This window comes from Sander vitreus, chromosome 4 (assembly GCF_031162955.1).
Source record: "Sander vitreus isolate 19-12246 chromosome 4, sanVit1, whole genome shotgun sequence".
Lineage (NCBI taxonomy): Eukaryota > Metazoa > Chordata > Actinopteri > Perciformes > Percidae > Sander > Sander vitreus.
Genome location: NC_135858.1, coordinates 3,657,425 through 3,675,032, shown reverse-complemented (window position 1 = coordinate 3,675,032; position 17,608 = coordinate 3,657,425). Strand labels below are relative to the sequence as shown.

Here is a 17,608-nt window from a genome sequence, read left to right as displayed (position 1 = left end):
CTAACTTAACTACAAGGAGAAAGAGATCATCTTACCGAGGGCGTCGTGAAAAAAAAAAAAGAAAGAAGCAAAATGTGGACTTTCACACTCGCTGCCTCCCAGTCTACCTCGCAGAGAAAGGCACGAGCTCCTCTCTTAATGTTGTTATTAGATTTCAACACGCCGAGAAAAGAAGGAGAAAAAAAAAAGAGGAAGAATCGCGGATTTGGATGTTGTTGTTTTGCTGTCCAAGTCCGTGACGTCATATCCACCTGCTCGTAAACAACGTTCATTGCATCGCAGTTCCTTCACAGAAACATCATCGTAGTCACACAAGTACAATTCAGTAGCACTTAGTGGGTCCTTTCTACGGGGAAATGTAATGATATGCATTAGTTTTAGCTGAAAGTGTGACAGGAGAGAGGGGGGCTGTCAGAAAAGCTAAAATGTCTAAGCTGACTAATTACAACCGAGGCAGAATGAACTTATTATTTCAGAAAATTCTCCTGTCTTGATCCGAGGTTCATCATAACTGTTCGCAACCCTCACTGCAGAAAAAATGAAATGCTTTGACATCATCATCAAATATGTTTTAATCTCAACTGTGAGGAGTTTTAACTATTAAAGGAGGTGGTTTTTATGAAAGTGTAGATAACAAGAGTGCAGGTTCTCTCGGTTTGGTGTGGTTATATTTGCTGGCATGTGGGCCAATTTCTTCATAACATTTTGAATGGGAGACATTACCTGCATGTAAATTTTAACAAAGTTATTAAGAATCTCTGCTAAGCATTTTTATTTATTTTTGTGGTTGAAAAGTTGTGTGGACTCCTAAACAGTCTGTCTGTCACAAGAAGAGCAAAAACATGATGACAGTAACTCAAATCTGTCACTTACCCCTGAAGACGAGAATTATTCAACTCATTGTAAAGCAACATTAATTTAACCTCAAGCGAAAATATTTGAAGTCGTTTTTTTGTCCTTGATCAAGGTCTGAGAAGCACAGCTCATTTAGCTATGAATGGCATTACATTTATCACGTCTGCATCTGGGAGCAATGCTGCTCATCAACTCGCTCAGGAAAGTCTGTTTCTTAGTAGAGGGCGCCACCCTCTGACCATGATCAGTCACAATCAGAATCAGAATCTGAATCTGAATCATAATCAGCTTTATTGGCCAGGTTTTCGTAAACAAACAAGGAATTTTGACTCCGGTTGATCTTTGCTCTCAAAGTACAACACTCACTTAACCTATAAAGAATAAAAAAAGAAAGGACAGTAAGAAATCTTTAAAAAAATAAAAATAAAAAAAATAAAATACTGTTAAGGATGCAGTATAACGATACAACAGAATTTACAAATTTACAAGAAATATACATTAACAATTGAAGAGAGGGAAGGAATAGTATATCAGTATAGTCTGAGATTTAAGATTTCAATATAAATATAGTGCAAGGCAGTTCAGTGCAATGGTAATATAACAATATTGTAATTGTAAGATTGAAATAGACATGAGGTAGATGAGCAGAACAGTGTTGATTGACTTAGTTCAGTGTAAGGGTGGGGGCTATTTCTGAGCCTTCAAAAGAGAAACAGTAACAGGAAACATTCCTATAATATGTCCACAGATTAACCACTTAATCTGTAGTATGTGAGTATATGAGGACTTCATATTATCAATCATCTCTTGTGTTATTATACTTTATCGTACCTACGTGTTTTTTGTAATATCCTTCTAGCATGTTTTTTTTTTTTTTTTTACCAACACATTCTTACATTCCTCTGGTCAGGCATGTTACTTATTGAGCTTCAAATAATAAAACAATAATGCTTGGATACTTTAGCATAGTATTAACAACAATAAACCACTAAAAATGTTGCAATTCATTTTTTTTATTTTTATTTTTTCGATCATTTATAGGTTCCAAAAATTTCATTTGGGATTTTTATTTTTATTTATTTTTTATTTTTATGTAGCCTATTATTTTTTATGTTTTATATGCAAAGTACTGTGTTTCACATGAGTTACTGTAACGGCTCAGCGACTGGCACCAAACACAATATAAACAACTCTTAATTCATAGTAACAGGAAAACAAAAACTGTCCTATTTCCTGTTACATGCATACTGTGGAAAACACTCACACATTCCTTGGGTCTTGAGCCTATGAACATTTTAGAGACATACAGTACATTTAACAACAATTTTAACACAACAGAATTGGCTTTGCCAATTAAAACGAAGGAATAAGAAAAATGGTCCCAGGTCTTTAAATGTGTTTAGGGTTCAATGTGTATTACACATACAGTACACAGTTTATAGTTATAGTAATATTTACATATTGGTTACATCATATACGTAAAAGTAGTCATATAGTAATATGTCTTTATTCCCACTGTAAAGCCGCAGTGAGTGTATATGTCGTAGCAGTCACACAGACATGCATCATGGCCTACAACCACAATGTTGTGTTTAATGACCTCAGGGGCCCATGAAGCCACAGCAACACAGATGTCCTCTGAGCCATTCGACTGATAAGTACAAAGCAGCAGAGTTGAATTCAAACCTATGAACTGGGGCAGGCGACACTAATTCACATACAGCCAGAACTGAAAATTCAAATCCATGAAGAATTACATTACGCATTACCATAAAATCTACCTGTGGTGTCGTTATAAGCAAGGCAGCATTAGAAAACTCATAGTGGCTTATAATGACAGCGTGAGGCTGCTGCTGCTGCTGAGAGCTCCAAGAAGCTCCGGTTCAAGCCATATGTTTGTCAGTGTCGGGGCTTTACGTAACCTGATGTATAGATTTATGTGTAGGGTATCTGAGTCAGAAAACAACTTAATCGCTGTTTTGGCTAACCCTGTACGCAGTTCTGTCAGATTTTCTTCCAGACTGTGGAACCATTGGCGAATATGTCTGTATGTTAGACACTGAACACTGTGGAAAGCTTTGTATTGTTGTATTTCTCTTTATGTTTTACTCTGTGTGTTTCTTATTGTGATATGGATCCCACTGGGTCTAAAATAGAGAATAAAGTAGTTCTTAACATGAAAGATTTTTTCTTTTGACACCCCTTAGAGAAATCAACTACTAAATTATTCTTATTTGGCTTTTGAATGTGTCTGTTTTAGTCAGTGATGAATTTATGATGGCATTCATCTTCATGAAATGTTATCTGGTATTGTATGACATGACTCTCATTATATTCCTAACAGGATTTGCAGTTTTGCTATGATTTGTATACTGAGCCAGTCTTTCAGATTACTGCAGGGTTTTGTTTTTCAAAAGGTTGTAAACATGATTGGCTAGTGTAATTAATGAGAGCAGTCCGATGTGTGTGTGTGTGTGTGTGTGTGTGTGTGTGTGTGTGTGTTAGTTTTATGAAGACAATCTAACACATGATCTTTTTAATTCTTCACTGGCTTGATCTGCATGTCAATACTGGATCTATGAGCTCAGCGGAGCCCGACAGCCATGTGTCTGCGTCGGAATTTATTATCATGTTTTGTTGGTGTCGCGCTGGTGATGTGTTGTGTGGATTAAGGCCCTGACTGGATGGAGTGTAGTTACAAATTAATTGCGGATCACTATCAATTACGTAACAGCCTCTCCACACATACACGTGCACACAACAAAGTAATTAGCTCTCTGTTAATTAGGTAATTAAGCAAATGAATGGGAGCTCCTCTTGATTTCCAAAGGGGGGAGGATGGCTTCCATAAGTTGTTTCTCCCCTGCTGCTGGGGGCTGCAGCATTCAGTAATGAATGTAAGTAAGTAATAGTAAGGCTATTCAGATGATGACCAGTAAAGAACTATAAAATGAGTAAAAGAAGGACACGCTTGAGAAGATGATGCATGCACCGTTCTGCAGTTGTAGGTGGTTGATGTGGCATGGTATTGTTTTTTTCATTTCCGGTCTTCAAACGTCAATAAACAACTATAAAAAGGTTATACTTTTTTATGAAGCATTATAAGGACATTGTGTAGAGTAAAGGATTGGACCAACTTTTAATTTATAGGCCAAACATGAATGGTGTGACATGCTTTGTCTTTGTTTAAGTTAACCCTTGAAGGAATATATTATTAAATTACAAATAATATTTTTTTTTTAAAGTGTATTTAACAACAAATCATTTTAAATTATCATTTTGGTTTTTCAACGTTAGATTTTTCACAAACTGACACATCTGTCCATTGTTGTCCACTATACACTTTAATAACCATTCAGTATGTGTAATGCCAGCATGATTCTGATAATAATGCATGATGCAAATATACATCATTGTCTATGGGTGAATGAGAAAACAAGCCCCCTCTCTTTAATGCATGGTTTCCATAAAGTGGACAGTTCTATTTTTTGCCACATACAAAAAATAAGAAAAGAAAAACTGCAACAAAGATTACACTGATAACTCTATGAATTGTTGTATTTCTTATTTTGTTAAAAAACTTTGCCCAGGATGTTCCTGATGTGTTGGGTTTGTCTCTGTATGAGGATAAATACATTTAATATAATCTTAACCTAGAAAGACTCACGAGAATTTGCCACATGTTGCATTAATGTACCTTAAAAGTGGCTTTTGAATATTTTGAATTTACTGTATATTTTCTTTCTTTTGTGAAACAGTATTTTGTGGGGTTTTCCAATATCCAGTAATTGTAGGTATTCCATAATTAGTATATTTCTCTTGCCTTGTCATGTGAGACTTTTTACACAACTGCTAATACACACAATGTACCACTAGGCCTAAAAAAAATGGCATACTGACATGAAGCATACTGAACGGTATAGCGTGACACAACTGTATATCATTGTGACAGTGTGCTGCGAGTCAAATCGTACATCATAGTCTATGACCAGTTTTATATAGTACTATTACATGAAATTAATAGTTTAATTGACATTTTACATAATACTTGCATTTTAATTTTAAAGTGCATGCTTAATCATACTTAGTGGTTCATTTTGTCAAGTGGTAGAAAGATTTAAGTCCAAAGACAACAAGGAAAAATGAAATAAGTGTTACAATAAGTTCACACTTACAAGTGAAATAAGTGGCACCGAAAAACCCCCCCACAAAAAATAACACAATTACGGCTAAGAACATCAAGCTTTGACCTGCATGCTCTTAGTATTTCATGAGTGTGGTGTAAAACCATAACACTTACCTCATTTTATAACAATGTAGGTAATAAACGTCCTTTCTTACGTTTCCTACACAAATGATGAACAATGGCAACGTCTATTGTCGCAAATAAACAACTTTCAGCAGTTTTCAGTTTCAACAGCATCACTGAAAATAAGATTTAAAAAAACATCTTTTTATATTCTACAAGTTTTCATGCAAGGGTTTAGTCTGAGGAGTTGCTTTTGAAATGCAGCACCAAGGTTCTGTAACAATGTGTGTGTGTCAGTGCAAATCATATAACAGGAGCATTTCTTTAAAGATCAAGAGGCTTTTCTTGGTAGCCGCTGCTGGCAGGATCAGTTGTTCTTTTTTCCCCTCTGATCATTAGAGAAATGTTTCTGAACCACACAAGCCACTGGCCTGTGGATCCTTATGTTTGACTGCGGGTACAATCACATTTGTGAGATGGTAAGTGTGCTGGTCCTCACCAGTCATGTTTTTGAACTATTTCAATTGGCTGTGGAAGTGCAGCTCAGTGTAGGCATGGTCAGCAGAGTGGAGGTATACAGTATACCGTATATGCACTCTGCTCTGGTTTTCTAAATTACCGACAAGCCTTCTGAATATTTTTTAACCACAGGGGACATAGACACTCTAAAATCTAAGCAAGTTGTCCATGTAATTGCTCAACATCAGCTACTGCACAGGAGACATTTACATCAAATCTTGTATATTTGGTAGTCTAATTCTATGTGGTTTAGCTCCAGCTTGATTTACAGTTTACTGTGGACAATAACAGAATTGTTCAGAATCAGAAAACTTTAATGATAGCCTCAAGGAAATTATTTAGTTGCAGTTGCTCACATTCAAGGTAAATTAAAAGTAAGAAAACAGCAAGTGTATAAAGTAGCATAGCTACAATAAGAAATAAATGAAAACGTTAAGTTGTTGGGTTTCCTGCCAAAACATCTGCACACATTTTGAAATCAAATTAACTGAAGACATTTCCCATCTTCCCTCAGGAGACATACCAGTAAGAGTATAACGTGCAACTGTTACAATTAAATGTGATGAATCAGCACTCAATAGGATGAGACGAACATGAAAATGTTTTAATGGTGTGACATGCTTTTTCTTTGTTTAATTTAACCCTTAAAGGAATATATCATTAAATCACATTCATTTTTTAAAAAGTCTATTACTTAACAAATCATTTTAAATTATCGTTTTGGTTTTTCAACGTTATATTTTTCACAAACTGACACATCTGTTCAGTGTTGTGGACACTATAAATTTTAATAACCATTCAGTATTTGTAACGCTAGCATGATTCTGATAATAATGCATGATGCAAATATATAGCTTGGCATAAGTGAAAGATGCTGTATTAACGCACACCCCACATGTCAGAATGGCAACACTGTCCTTTCATATGTATTGTTGGTTGTACTGTTAAAGGTCCAATGGCATGAAGATTTCACTTTATGAGGTTTTTTTAACATTAATATGAGCTCCTCCAGCCTTCCTATGGTCCCCCAGTGGCTAGAAATGGCGATAGGTGTAAACCGAGCCCTGGGTATCCTGCTCTGCCTTTGAGAAAATGAAAGCTCAGATGGGCCGATCTGGAATCTCCTCTTTATGATGTCATAAGGAGGAAGGTTACCTCCCCTTTATCTGCTTTGCCCGCCCAGAGAATTTGGCCCACCCATGAGAAAGAGAGAGACATCATGGCTTGAAAACAAGTTAAGAATGGCAGTTGGTCAAGGCCACACCCCCACCCTCCACCTTGCCCCCCCTCTCTCCTCCTCAATAGCATTTAAAGCTACAGACACAGAAATGGCACGTCTTAAGGAAAGCTCATTGTGGGACTGGCTCTAGTGGCTGTAATTCTGCACCAAGACTGAATTTTGGGAAAGAGACTTCAGATACAGTTTTAGGGGACCACTAAGGCCTATATAAAAGAGACTTCAGATACAGTATTAGAGGACCACTGAGGCCTATATAAAAGAGACTTCAGATACAGTATTAGAGGACCACTGAGGCCTATATAAAAGAGACTTCAGATACAGTATTAGGGGACCACTGAGGCCTATATAAAAGAGACTTCAGATACAGTATTAGGGGACCACTGAGGCCTATATAAAAGAGACTTCAGATACAGTATTAGGGGGACCACTAAGGCCTATATAAAAGAGACTTCAGATACAGTATTAGGGGACCACTGAGGCCTATATAAAAGAGACTTCAGATACAGTATTAGGGGACCACTGAGGCCTATATAAAAGAGACTTCAGATACAGTATTAGGGGACCACTAAGGCCTATATAAAAGAGACTTCAGATACAGTATTAGGGGACCACTAAGGCCTATATAAAAGAGACTTCAGATACAGTATTAGGGGACCACTGAGGCCTATATAAAAGAGACTTCAGATACAGTATTAGGGGACCACTGAGGCCTATATAAAAGAGACTTCAGATACAGTATTAGGGGACCACTGAGGCCTATATAAAAGAGACTTCAGATATAGTATTAGGGGACCACTGAGGCCTATATAAAAGCATCCAAAAAGCAGCATGTCATAGGACCTTTAAGGAAAGAAACACACATGATAATAATATTTTCATTTACATTTTATTTACTTTGTCCATATCACTGCAAAAAATGAAATATTGTCCCCCCCTTATAACTAACGTATCAACCAGCCCGAAGCTGCACAATAAAAATGGTTTGATAGAAGCATTCAGTTTACTGTATCCTACACTGCAATCGCATAACTGTTGGGTGATGAAGTCTCACAAAAATGACCCAGATTTGTAAAGGGAGCTGGTAGAAAATGTTTTTTCTATTTTCTTTATTAAAAGTGATGCTATTTCTCATTATGGACATTATCAAATAGGTGAGGTCAGTGTAACTTCTGGTTTAAAGTGTACTTTTCTTTGAAGCAGCAGTATAAATTGACTCAATGACTGAATTGAAACTCGCCAAATCTGTCATATTTGACTTTTTCATAACGATACAATTTGACATATTGTATCAAAATGTCACAAACAATGTGCAGTATATCTTCAGAGTAATAATACACTAAACAGTCTGTGACCCCATATAGGAAAGCAGAGGGGCTACTTTCAACACGGTGTATTGAAAGAAAATGTCAAATCCGGTGTGACTAAGAACATTCATAAGAGGCATCTTTCAAGATGGCTTTTGCTCTTTAACTAAGGCTACATCCACACATCTTTCCCTGATTCGCTACGCCCCTATCATGTGACCCTTTTCTGGGAGAAAACAAACAACGTCAACCTTGACTACCAGTGGGTAATTCAACATGGATAACTACTTACAGCCGCTGCTGACCTTGTTGTCTAAGCTTGCGGCTGTTGTGCAGTTAAATTCTGCATTTTATAACGGAGATTATTTCTGAAACGGTGGTAAAACGCACATCTGGATGGAGGTCGTTTTTGTTTTAAAACACGGTTTTGAAAATGTGTTAGTGTGGACGTAGTCTAAAGCTGAGTCTTCTTCCCTACGATGGCTTTATAACTAAGGGACACTGTGATCAAAATAGGTAGTCATGTGCAATATGTCCAAGTGTTACCCTGATTTAAATTTGATGTACGCTTGATGAAGTTTCAAGAAACCAAATGGGACATTCAATTCATCCTCAAAAGTGGAAGAACTCCAGCTGAATAAAACACCATTGGGATGCAAACTTCTTAAACAGCAGAAAAGTGCCTTGGCACTGACTAAGTAGACTTAATTAAACATGACATGAATTAAGATACCCTACATATCAAACAGTTAAAACACTAATTCTGTAGCTGCTACTTCTATACCAGGAATACATTGTGAGGTCCATAGGATGTGCAGAGAACAGGACCAGGACAGTTCAGTTCAGTTCAGCAAAAGGAGAAAGTCAAAACCAACATGAACTAATGCACTCTGGATGAGATTTATATGGATATACATTCTCTCAAGAGTTCAGAGCTTTAGGACCCACATCGAAATGACACAAGGCATCAGTCATAACAAGTTATAAAAATATATTGATAACATTTCATTGTTGAATGCAAAATAATATCCTTGATTAGGTTGTGGACAGCGCCTTAAAGGCAGGTACAGAGTTCAGGTTGAAATAAAAAAAAAAAAGTGCATTACAATCATTTAATGTCTTGAGCGTCCTCCTTCAAAGGCATGATGTTCCATGTGAGCTGAAATGTCACAGTGATTCATGGTGAGTATTAACCCTTCTGTTAGGCATACAAACATCTTTTTACATGCGAGACACCATTTGGACCTTGATTACAGATTTACCTTTTTTTTTTTTTTTTGAACATAAAAACTTGTATACCCATCCCCAGATTTTAAAGCTATAGTGCGTAGTTTCCGTCGCCCCCATGAGGAATTATAAATAATGACAACAACACTGTCGGCGCGTCCACGTGATACAAGCCTTAAAACGTTCAGTATACTCGCCGTTCCCGACCTGGCGCGCGACAGTGTGACGGCATGGGAGCGCCGTAACTGTTTATACTCGCGCGTGGCGGTCGTGACACTAGTTGCAGTCTTCTCCTGAACAGAGGTGTCGCAACTGTGGAAAGGCTACCGACTTTTGCTATTTCTACGGACTAGAAGAAGAAGAAAAAGGTAAACAACGGCAGAACTGGCAGCAGCAGCATTGACGTCAATGTCAACAATGGCTAAGATGATATTGGAGTCAATGGATGAGGAAGAACAGCTGCTTTTGAGCCTGCTTGCAAAGAAACGAAGAAAAAGAAGGTGGAATGTTCGTCCTTTGAATAACGCCAGACATAAGTATGGTGAGTTCAATATCCTCGTGAAACAAATAAGGATGATAGACGAAGAGAAGCACTTTGAATACTTCAGAAAGTCTGCACAACGATTCGATGACCTACTTCGTCGGATCAAGCCTTTCATTCACTATAACAGAACTCATCTTAACCCAGTAAGTTTACAAGAGAGACTTGCAGTCACTCTGAAAAGCATGCCCTTGAACTCGTCTATGCTTCCTGTTTCCATTTTGCCGTGCGCTGCTGAAAAAAAATAGAGCGGTCGCGCACTTTAAATCCTGGCACGCCAGCGAGAGCTACGTCATTTTGGCGTCACATTGTCGCACGGGAACGGCGACTGTATAAAGGCCTTTACGTGATGGCGCCCCCACCCCTCCTCCACGCAGTTGCTAGCAGCTACGGAGGAGAGGAGGATTAAAAAAACATGATTAGCTTTGTAGCAACTCATTTGGCAATAGCTTGAATGTAACAGATGTTTATTAATATCAAAAAGTTACGCACAGGTTTAATTTAAAATCTAGTATAATAACTACAAAAACCTTCTCTGTTTAGCTCATTTTAATATTGGGTTTAACATGGTGAGAAGACTAGCCCCTGTGAATGTGTAGTGTGGAGCAGGTATGAAGCCATATGGAGTATATATATATATATAAAGCCCTGATTAGCCTACAGCAGCTCTGGCATGCGTGCATGCTCTGGTTGGAACTATGTGCTTCAAATGTGCATAGTTCAATCCGCATTCAATATACTGTACATACTTTTTATTACAGTCTGACTTGACTCATGATACGTGAAGGTTTCTGATAAGGCATCTGTAAAGCTTAAGCTCATTCCATTTCTAAATCCAAAAAGGTACAAATCATGTAAGTGGGGAAAAAAATAGGCATACTTACACTTATAAAAAACAGCTTTAAAAGATATGGATGGGAGGAGCTCATAGACTTTTCCCAAGATATTTGCTTCGTTAGCAAGAGATGCATCGCTATTCCAGACTTGTACGACATCTTCCCGATCCCGAACGCTAACACTGACACCAACAACCTCATCGTCTGGAAAATAAAAGGAGACAAAACAGACAGTGAATAAATACAGTACTCATCAATGCAATTGCAATGTGGAAAGGGGGGGGGGGTATGGACTTATAGTAGCTCACCTGAAGCACAGTAATCTGCAAACTGTTCCCCAATAGTAGCAAGTAACAATTCTTTCCAAACTGCAGACTGAAGCAGGAAGAACACAGATGAGCTCATTCATAATTCAGGTATTTATAATATTATGTGATAGTATTGTGTGAAAAAGAAGCAAAACGGAGCACAACACCTACAGTGCTTTCTTTTGGTATTTTCATCTTCCATACTCCTCCTTTTGCATTGCTTTCTTCCTCCCTGTTGGTGTAAAAAATATATATATTTAAATTGATACTTACTATGCAACCCTAACCTAGTTACCAGCTTTTACAGTATATGCATATAACTGATGGTCTTATAATAATAATAATAATAATAATAATAATAATAACGATGTAATTATTCCAAAATATAACACTGCCATAAGTGAAGTTGTTGCGATAAACTTAAATATATTTAACATCTCTTTAAAGTTGAGTGGGTGTATTGTCATTATTACATTATCAGTTTTTCTTGTATGTCCAATGCAACTGGAGAAAATCTTGTATTGCATTTTAACAGGTTATAACATTACATGACTACAGTTAGAATGTGCCCTCTGTTCATGCTGGAGTTAAGGAATATAATCATAATATTTATAATAACAACAGACTCACCACAGAGGCCTCCGCTCTCCGCGCATTAAGTGATAGCTACATCTCAAAGGCAGGGCTGTGGCTGGGGGGATGTTGTTGTATACACTCCAGAACATCTGCAAACAAAAAAATAGACAATAGAAAATAGAAATAGACAAGTCATGCCTACAACCAAAATGAGTTGCTTTCCTTTCTTAAAGCTCCAAGACAAAGCTACTATTCTGTGACACAACTGCACAATAATGTATACTGACACTAGCCTGGCTCCGCCCTCCTATGTACTTCCGCTCAATTTTCATTTTCCTTCAGTACTCCGTCTGGGTTTGCGGTATATTCTTGGGTTTTCTCCCGTCAAATTTTTACCGGTCCAATCAGCAAACAGAGGGAGTGGCTGAGAACGATGACGTTGAGGTCATGCACTAGTTTGAGTTGTAGTTCCGTAATGGCGGTGGAGAAAGATGGGAGCGAAGCCATTCGGTCCGTTGTGGCAACGCTGCCGAATATCCAGAAGTTAAAGCTCGAGCAAGAACAATCTTTGCTGAGTTGTGTTGGTGGCCATGATGTTGTGGCCCTCCTCGGGAAAAGTTTGATTTTCCAGCTCGCTCCGTTAGTGGTGAAGGAGTTGGCTAAGGCTAGCGCTAGCGATGCTAAGCCGACATCACAACCAAACATTAGCGATTGGTTATGGCAGATCCAGGGTGGCTCTGGGCAGATCCAATAGTTTTAAATTTCAACAGAGTACCCGCCTTCAAGGAAGTTAACATCTGTCAATGGCGAGTAACCAGACTCTCTGGACAAATGAAATGGACCAGAGTCTGGTAGGACCAGGCTATACTGACAATGCTTATAAAGCCAAATCCAAAAAAAGAGCCACCATGCTAAAAGAAAAACATTTTCGCAAGTTCTTTGTCATTTCACACATCAAATCAGACAAAAGCATGGTTGTATGACACTTTGCTTGTTGGTGTATTTTCCAGGTTTTGTTATGGCATTCCTCTCTAGACTCATATACTCCACCACCATTGCTCTCAGGGGACAACCTGTGAAAAGCTTTGGATTTTAGCTTTAATGTCCCAATCAGTACAAAGTACATGATAAGATAAGATAAGAGTCTCATCTCATTTACACTGAAACTACTGTTTCACTTCTATGTAGAGCTGGGCATAACATCGATATTATATCGATATCGTGATATGAGACTAGATATCGTCTTAGAGTTTGGATATCGTAATATCGCAATATGACATAAGTGCTGTCTTTTCCTGGTTTTAAAGGCTGCATTACAATAAAGTGATGTCATTTTCTCAACTTACCAGACTGTTGTAACTGTTCTATTATTTGCCTTTACCCACTTAGTCATTATATCCACATTACTGATGATTATTTATCAAAAATCTCATTCTGTAAATATTTTGTGAAAGCACCAATAGTCAACACTACAATATCGTTGCGGTATCGATATCGAGGTATTTGGTCAAAAATATCGTGATATTTGATTTTCTCCATATCGCCCAGCCCTACTTCTATGTTTAAAAACAAAAATTTAAATGTAAACAAATCTTAAAAATCTTCACCACAACTAACTAGTCTCTAATAACTTAGATTTGGCTATTGTATAATGCCCATTTTTTATATTAAAATATCTGTCAAGGAATTGACAGATCGCAGGCATCAGTCCTGTGTTCTGGCATTTCGGTGACGATTGGACAAACATTATGCTTATTTTAACTACAGCTTACATGCTGAATGTCCCCATGAAAACAATAAACTGACTACCCCTTTACAACATACATGCCATCAGGGCATGACATCAAAAGGTAGTAATGCATGCACTGCAACATACATACAGTGAGTGTAGAAACACAGATCAGAAGCTATCATCATGCTTGACACACAATATGTTAATCAACAGGAACGTTACACTATTGCAGTAACAATAATTTGAGACAGTTTCAATGTCAGCTTTTACCAATTTCACTGGTAAAAGCTGTGATGTCAATCAACAATACACTACATACAGAGGTCGACCATTTTGTTAAAGCGTAAGATCCTTTTTGTTTCGCTATCACAAAACCCACCAGACTCCATTTCGAAGTCAAAGTATCTTTATTAGTCGCCCTAAGGAGAAATTAGTTTTGGACACTGAGAGAAATTGCTGCAAGAGTTACACAGAGAACAGAGACACACAACAAGCACAAGGTTAAAACAATTAACCCTTGTGTTATCCTCTCGGGTCAAAATTAACACTTTTTTTAGACAATGTTTTTACATTTTCTCGCTTTTTTCCACGTTTTTCTTGCTATTTTGACGTTTTTGGTTCCTTTTTCAATGTTTTTTGGCACCTTTTTATCATTACCACCAGTATATTCACCACTAGAACCAACTTATTAACACTAGTTTTACACTTATTTTTGGAATTCCTGGTCAATAAACCTCATTTATATGAAATTATAAAAATGTTGTGTTAAGAAAAAAAGCAGAAATTATGAATGATTTTGACTAAAAGTTAAGATCAGAGGATTGAAGGTAATGCATAATCACAGATGTGTCCAAGGTTAGTCAGTATGGTGCTATAAAATTGAATAAAACACCCAGAATTCAATGAAAGTAGAGATCTGATCCTTACGTTCACTTGTGAAGAGGCAATTTGGTTGAAATAAACCCAAATTTCTGATATAGAATTATTTTGAAAATGGGTCAAATTTGACCAGAAGACAACAGGAGGGTAAAAGACAAATGTACAGTAAACATTTGGGCTACTCAAAGAGCTATGCAAATGGCAAATTACCATTTTCTATACTCTAAAAAAGCCATCCTTCCTAGATTCTTCTGTTCTCTCTTACATGCCTTATCATTCCTACTTCCATAAGCATCCATGCATTCAGTCATAAATAAACATTAATTTATCCATTCATAAATATCCATACATTCAGTTATAAAAAAATGCATTCATTCCTCCATTCATATCATACATTCAGTCACAGATATACATTAAAGAATTCATAGTCATACGTTCATCGCTGCTCATTAATGAGCTTGACTGAGAGAAATAAATGAGTTATCATCGTAAAAAAATACAACTATCAAAGGCAGTCTTGGTTCATCTTTTCACTGTTCCAACAATCACCATTCTGGTTTGGTTGAAATAAATCCTTAATTCACCCATTTCCATGCGCAAATATGCGGGCTATATACACACTATTGTTTATTTACAAAGTAGATGGAGTCTGGTGAGTTTGGCGATGGCGATTTCAGAGTTGTTTCTGGTTTAAACAAAAGGATTTCACACTCTTTAACAAAAAGGTCTCTCTCTGTAGGGATCCTTTCCATAATGTTGTTGACACTTAGAATATCGAGCTGAGTTTTGTCAGTGGCAAAAACAGCACTTTAAGTGGACGGAAATTGACGATGCACATTTGCCCTGTATGATTACATTGCAGCCTGGCTCGTGGCTGATGGTTACAGCGTTCTCGCTGAATACTGGACCAATTTCAAAGATCTGTGTTCACATTAGTCACTTACGATACCAATGCATGGGGAAATAGGGTCCAGGTTGAAAAAAAAAAACGGGAATTGCGCTTTAAGATGATGAAGCTCTTTAAGCTGACACCAAATCTCACCTGAACACTTTGCACGGTGTAGATCTTCTTCAGATTGGATTCACATTCTGCAGCCGTAGTGCCCGGTAATGACCTTAAAGAACAAGTGAAAACTGTTTTAACCCAAAGTAATGATACACTGATGGAACAAGGAAATAAACAAGCTGATTGCGCCCCCCCACCCACACACACACACACATTTTGCACTACCCTACCCGTTTTATTTCTTATTAACAAATGTACATACTGTAATTACACCAATACATAGCCATATTCTACTGCTCTTCATACTATTCATCCTGCACATACACTTATTCTTACTACTCTTATAATGTTACCACACTGCACATAGCTGTACATACTGTATATATCTGTCTATATGGTTCATACAGAATATCCATATTTATTCAGTTTTTCTTATTATATATTCTGTTAATACACTGCATCTATCTCTATATTATTCTTACTACTAGTATAATGTCACTGTTACTACATTGCACATATATGTACATGTTCATACATTGTTCATATTACATAGCCATATTTATACTGCTCTTATAACACTGCAATATATTTCTTGTCCTGCCTATACACCACCTGTCTATACTTTGTATATCACATTGCACTTTTCTGCTTTTTTTGCACTTCTGGTTGGACGCAAACTGCATTTCGCTGTCTTTGTACTTGTACTCTGCACAATGACAATAAAGTTGAATCTAATCTAATCTAATCTAAAACTAACAATATAGTGTCAAGTCAATTAACTGTTCACTGTTAATTGCCCATCACAAGTTCTGAGAGCCCAATGTGACATCTTCTTTTTGTCAGACCCACAGTCCAAATATATTCGGTTTAAAATCCTATAGAACCCAGAAAAGCAGCAAATCGTCACACTTGAGGCTGGAGCCAGAGAATAGCCTACTTCATCTCGACTTGATAAAACAAGTAGATCGACCAAGTTATTGACTAACTTCTTTCAGTGTCATTGGCGTCTGTGATCTGGGAATTCTTATGTACTTTCAAAAGTTTCAGGAGTAGGCTAAATTCATTAATATTTCATTCCTTTCAAGTCAGCACGTAACACATAAACACATAAAAGTTGTGACTTGTATGTATCATCCAAACTTTTGGAAACCTTTGCTCCAAGGTGGAAGGTAAAACAATAAATAATTCAACAAGGTCTAATAAAAAAGAACGAAAGAACTATTTATATATATATATATATATATATATATATATATATATATATATATATATATATATATATATGATCGTTTCCGTAGCAAGGTTACAATGTATCTTATTACAGTTTCGCATTAGTCAACACTAACTGCCTACATATTTGGCTAATGGAAAAGATGAAGCCTGTATAGGCTAACTGTGCTACTTTTTGGACTACACACCCTCTCAGGCTCCCCTGCTGGGAAACAGAGCTAAAGTCACTTGAATTGCATGTTTGAAAACCAAAAAATGACAAGTAAACATGTCCACCGTGTTACGTAGGAGCCATAATAACGCGTCATTACTTGATAACAACATAGCCGTGAAAATGCCTACTTTTTAACGGAATGTCTGTTTAAAACGCTCACGCTACATTTGCTCCATGTTGCTTTCATGTTTTAATACCAAAAAATAACAAGGTAAGCATGTCCACTGTGTTACGTACAGGAGTAATTACCTTTGATTGAGCCGTGAAAATGCTTACTTTCTAACGGTGCTGTAACTAGAAGAATGTTATGTTAAACCCTCTCCCGCTACATTTGCCCCCGAAGGCCTGCGGAAAGCTGTGGCCTTGGGTAATATTTTCCCCCCATCATTCCTGCTCGTCCCGGGGGCTATAAACTCACAGACAACGCGGAAGACATGGAAAATATTACCTGTCCAGCCAAAACGTCCACGGTGAGTGCAGAGGCAGCGTTGTCGTCTCGTCTTCTCGGTGTTTCTTTGTGATATTTTCCAACTCTTTCTCGTCGATGTCAATGTTGTTTTCAGAGGAAACCGTCTGGCCGCTCAGGGCGCCCCTGTCCATCTGTAGATCTGCCTGACCAGCCGGAACCGCCATTTCAGCAGGCACAAAGCTAACCTTTTTAATATCTCCTTGTGTATCTCCTTAATAAAATCACCCGGCTAGGCTTTATCTCCAGATAGGAAACACACACTACCGCTTTCCGCCTACCGACTGGTGACGTCTCTGCGTCACTGGGCAGAAAACAAACGTCACAGTTGGTCAATGCCAGAGAGCAGGAACAAGAGAGTGAGACCTCACTCTGTCAATTTTTCGGGTAGCAGACCTGAATCACAATTCTCCCTCCAGTCCAGCT

The 17,608-nt window shown here is 37.6% G+C and overlaps 2 protein-coding genes across 2 annotated transcripts in view; both read right to left on the bottom strand.

Moving 5' to 3' along the window:
* foxp1b (forkhead box P1b) overlaps positions 1-181 on the bottom strand; it is a 158,735-nt gene extending 158,554 nt beyond the window's left edge. The window contains exon 1 of the mRNA XM_078247734.1: positions 36-181. The gene's annotated coding sequence lies outside the window, so the exon portion shown is untranslated. The remainder of the gene's footprint in view (positions 1-35) is intronic.
* Positions 182-7,730: 7,549 nt separating this feature from the next.
* LOC144516452 (eukaryotic translation initiation factor 4E type 3-like) lies at positions 7,731-17,486 on the bottom strand. The gene is made up of 7 exons (XM_078247731.1): positions 17,165-17,486; positions 15,309-15,381; positions 11,710-11,804; positions 11,251-11,311; positions 11,080-11,146; positions 10,820-10,975; positions 7,731-9,326 (listed from the first exon to the last, which is right to left on the bottom strand). The coding sequence occupies exons 1-7, from the start codon at positions 17,347-17,349 to the stop codon at positions 9,280-9,282; spliced, it is 684 nt and encodes a 227-aa protein (XP_078103857.1). The 5' UTR covers positions 17,350-17,486; the 3' UTR covers positions 7,731-9,279.
* Between the last annotated feature and the right edge of the window lie 122 nt (positions 17,487-17,608).

Coding starts and splice junctions, on each gene's coding strand:
- LOC144516452 (XM_078247731.1), bottom strand. CDS start 17,349: ATGGCGGTTCCGGCTGGTCAGGCAGATCTACAGATGGACAGGGGCGCC. Junction 11,147..11,250: donor AAATACCAAAAGAAAGCACT/GTAGGTGTTGTG, acceptor TTCCTGCTTCAG/TCTGCAGTTTGGAAAGAATT. Junction 9,327..10,819: donor TAAAGCTGTTTTTTATAAGT/GTAAGTATGCCT, acceptor GTGACATTTCAG/CTCACATGGAACATCATGCC.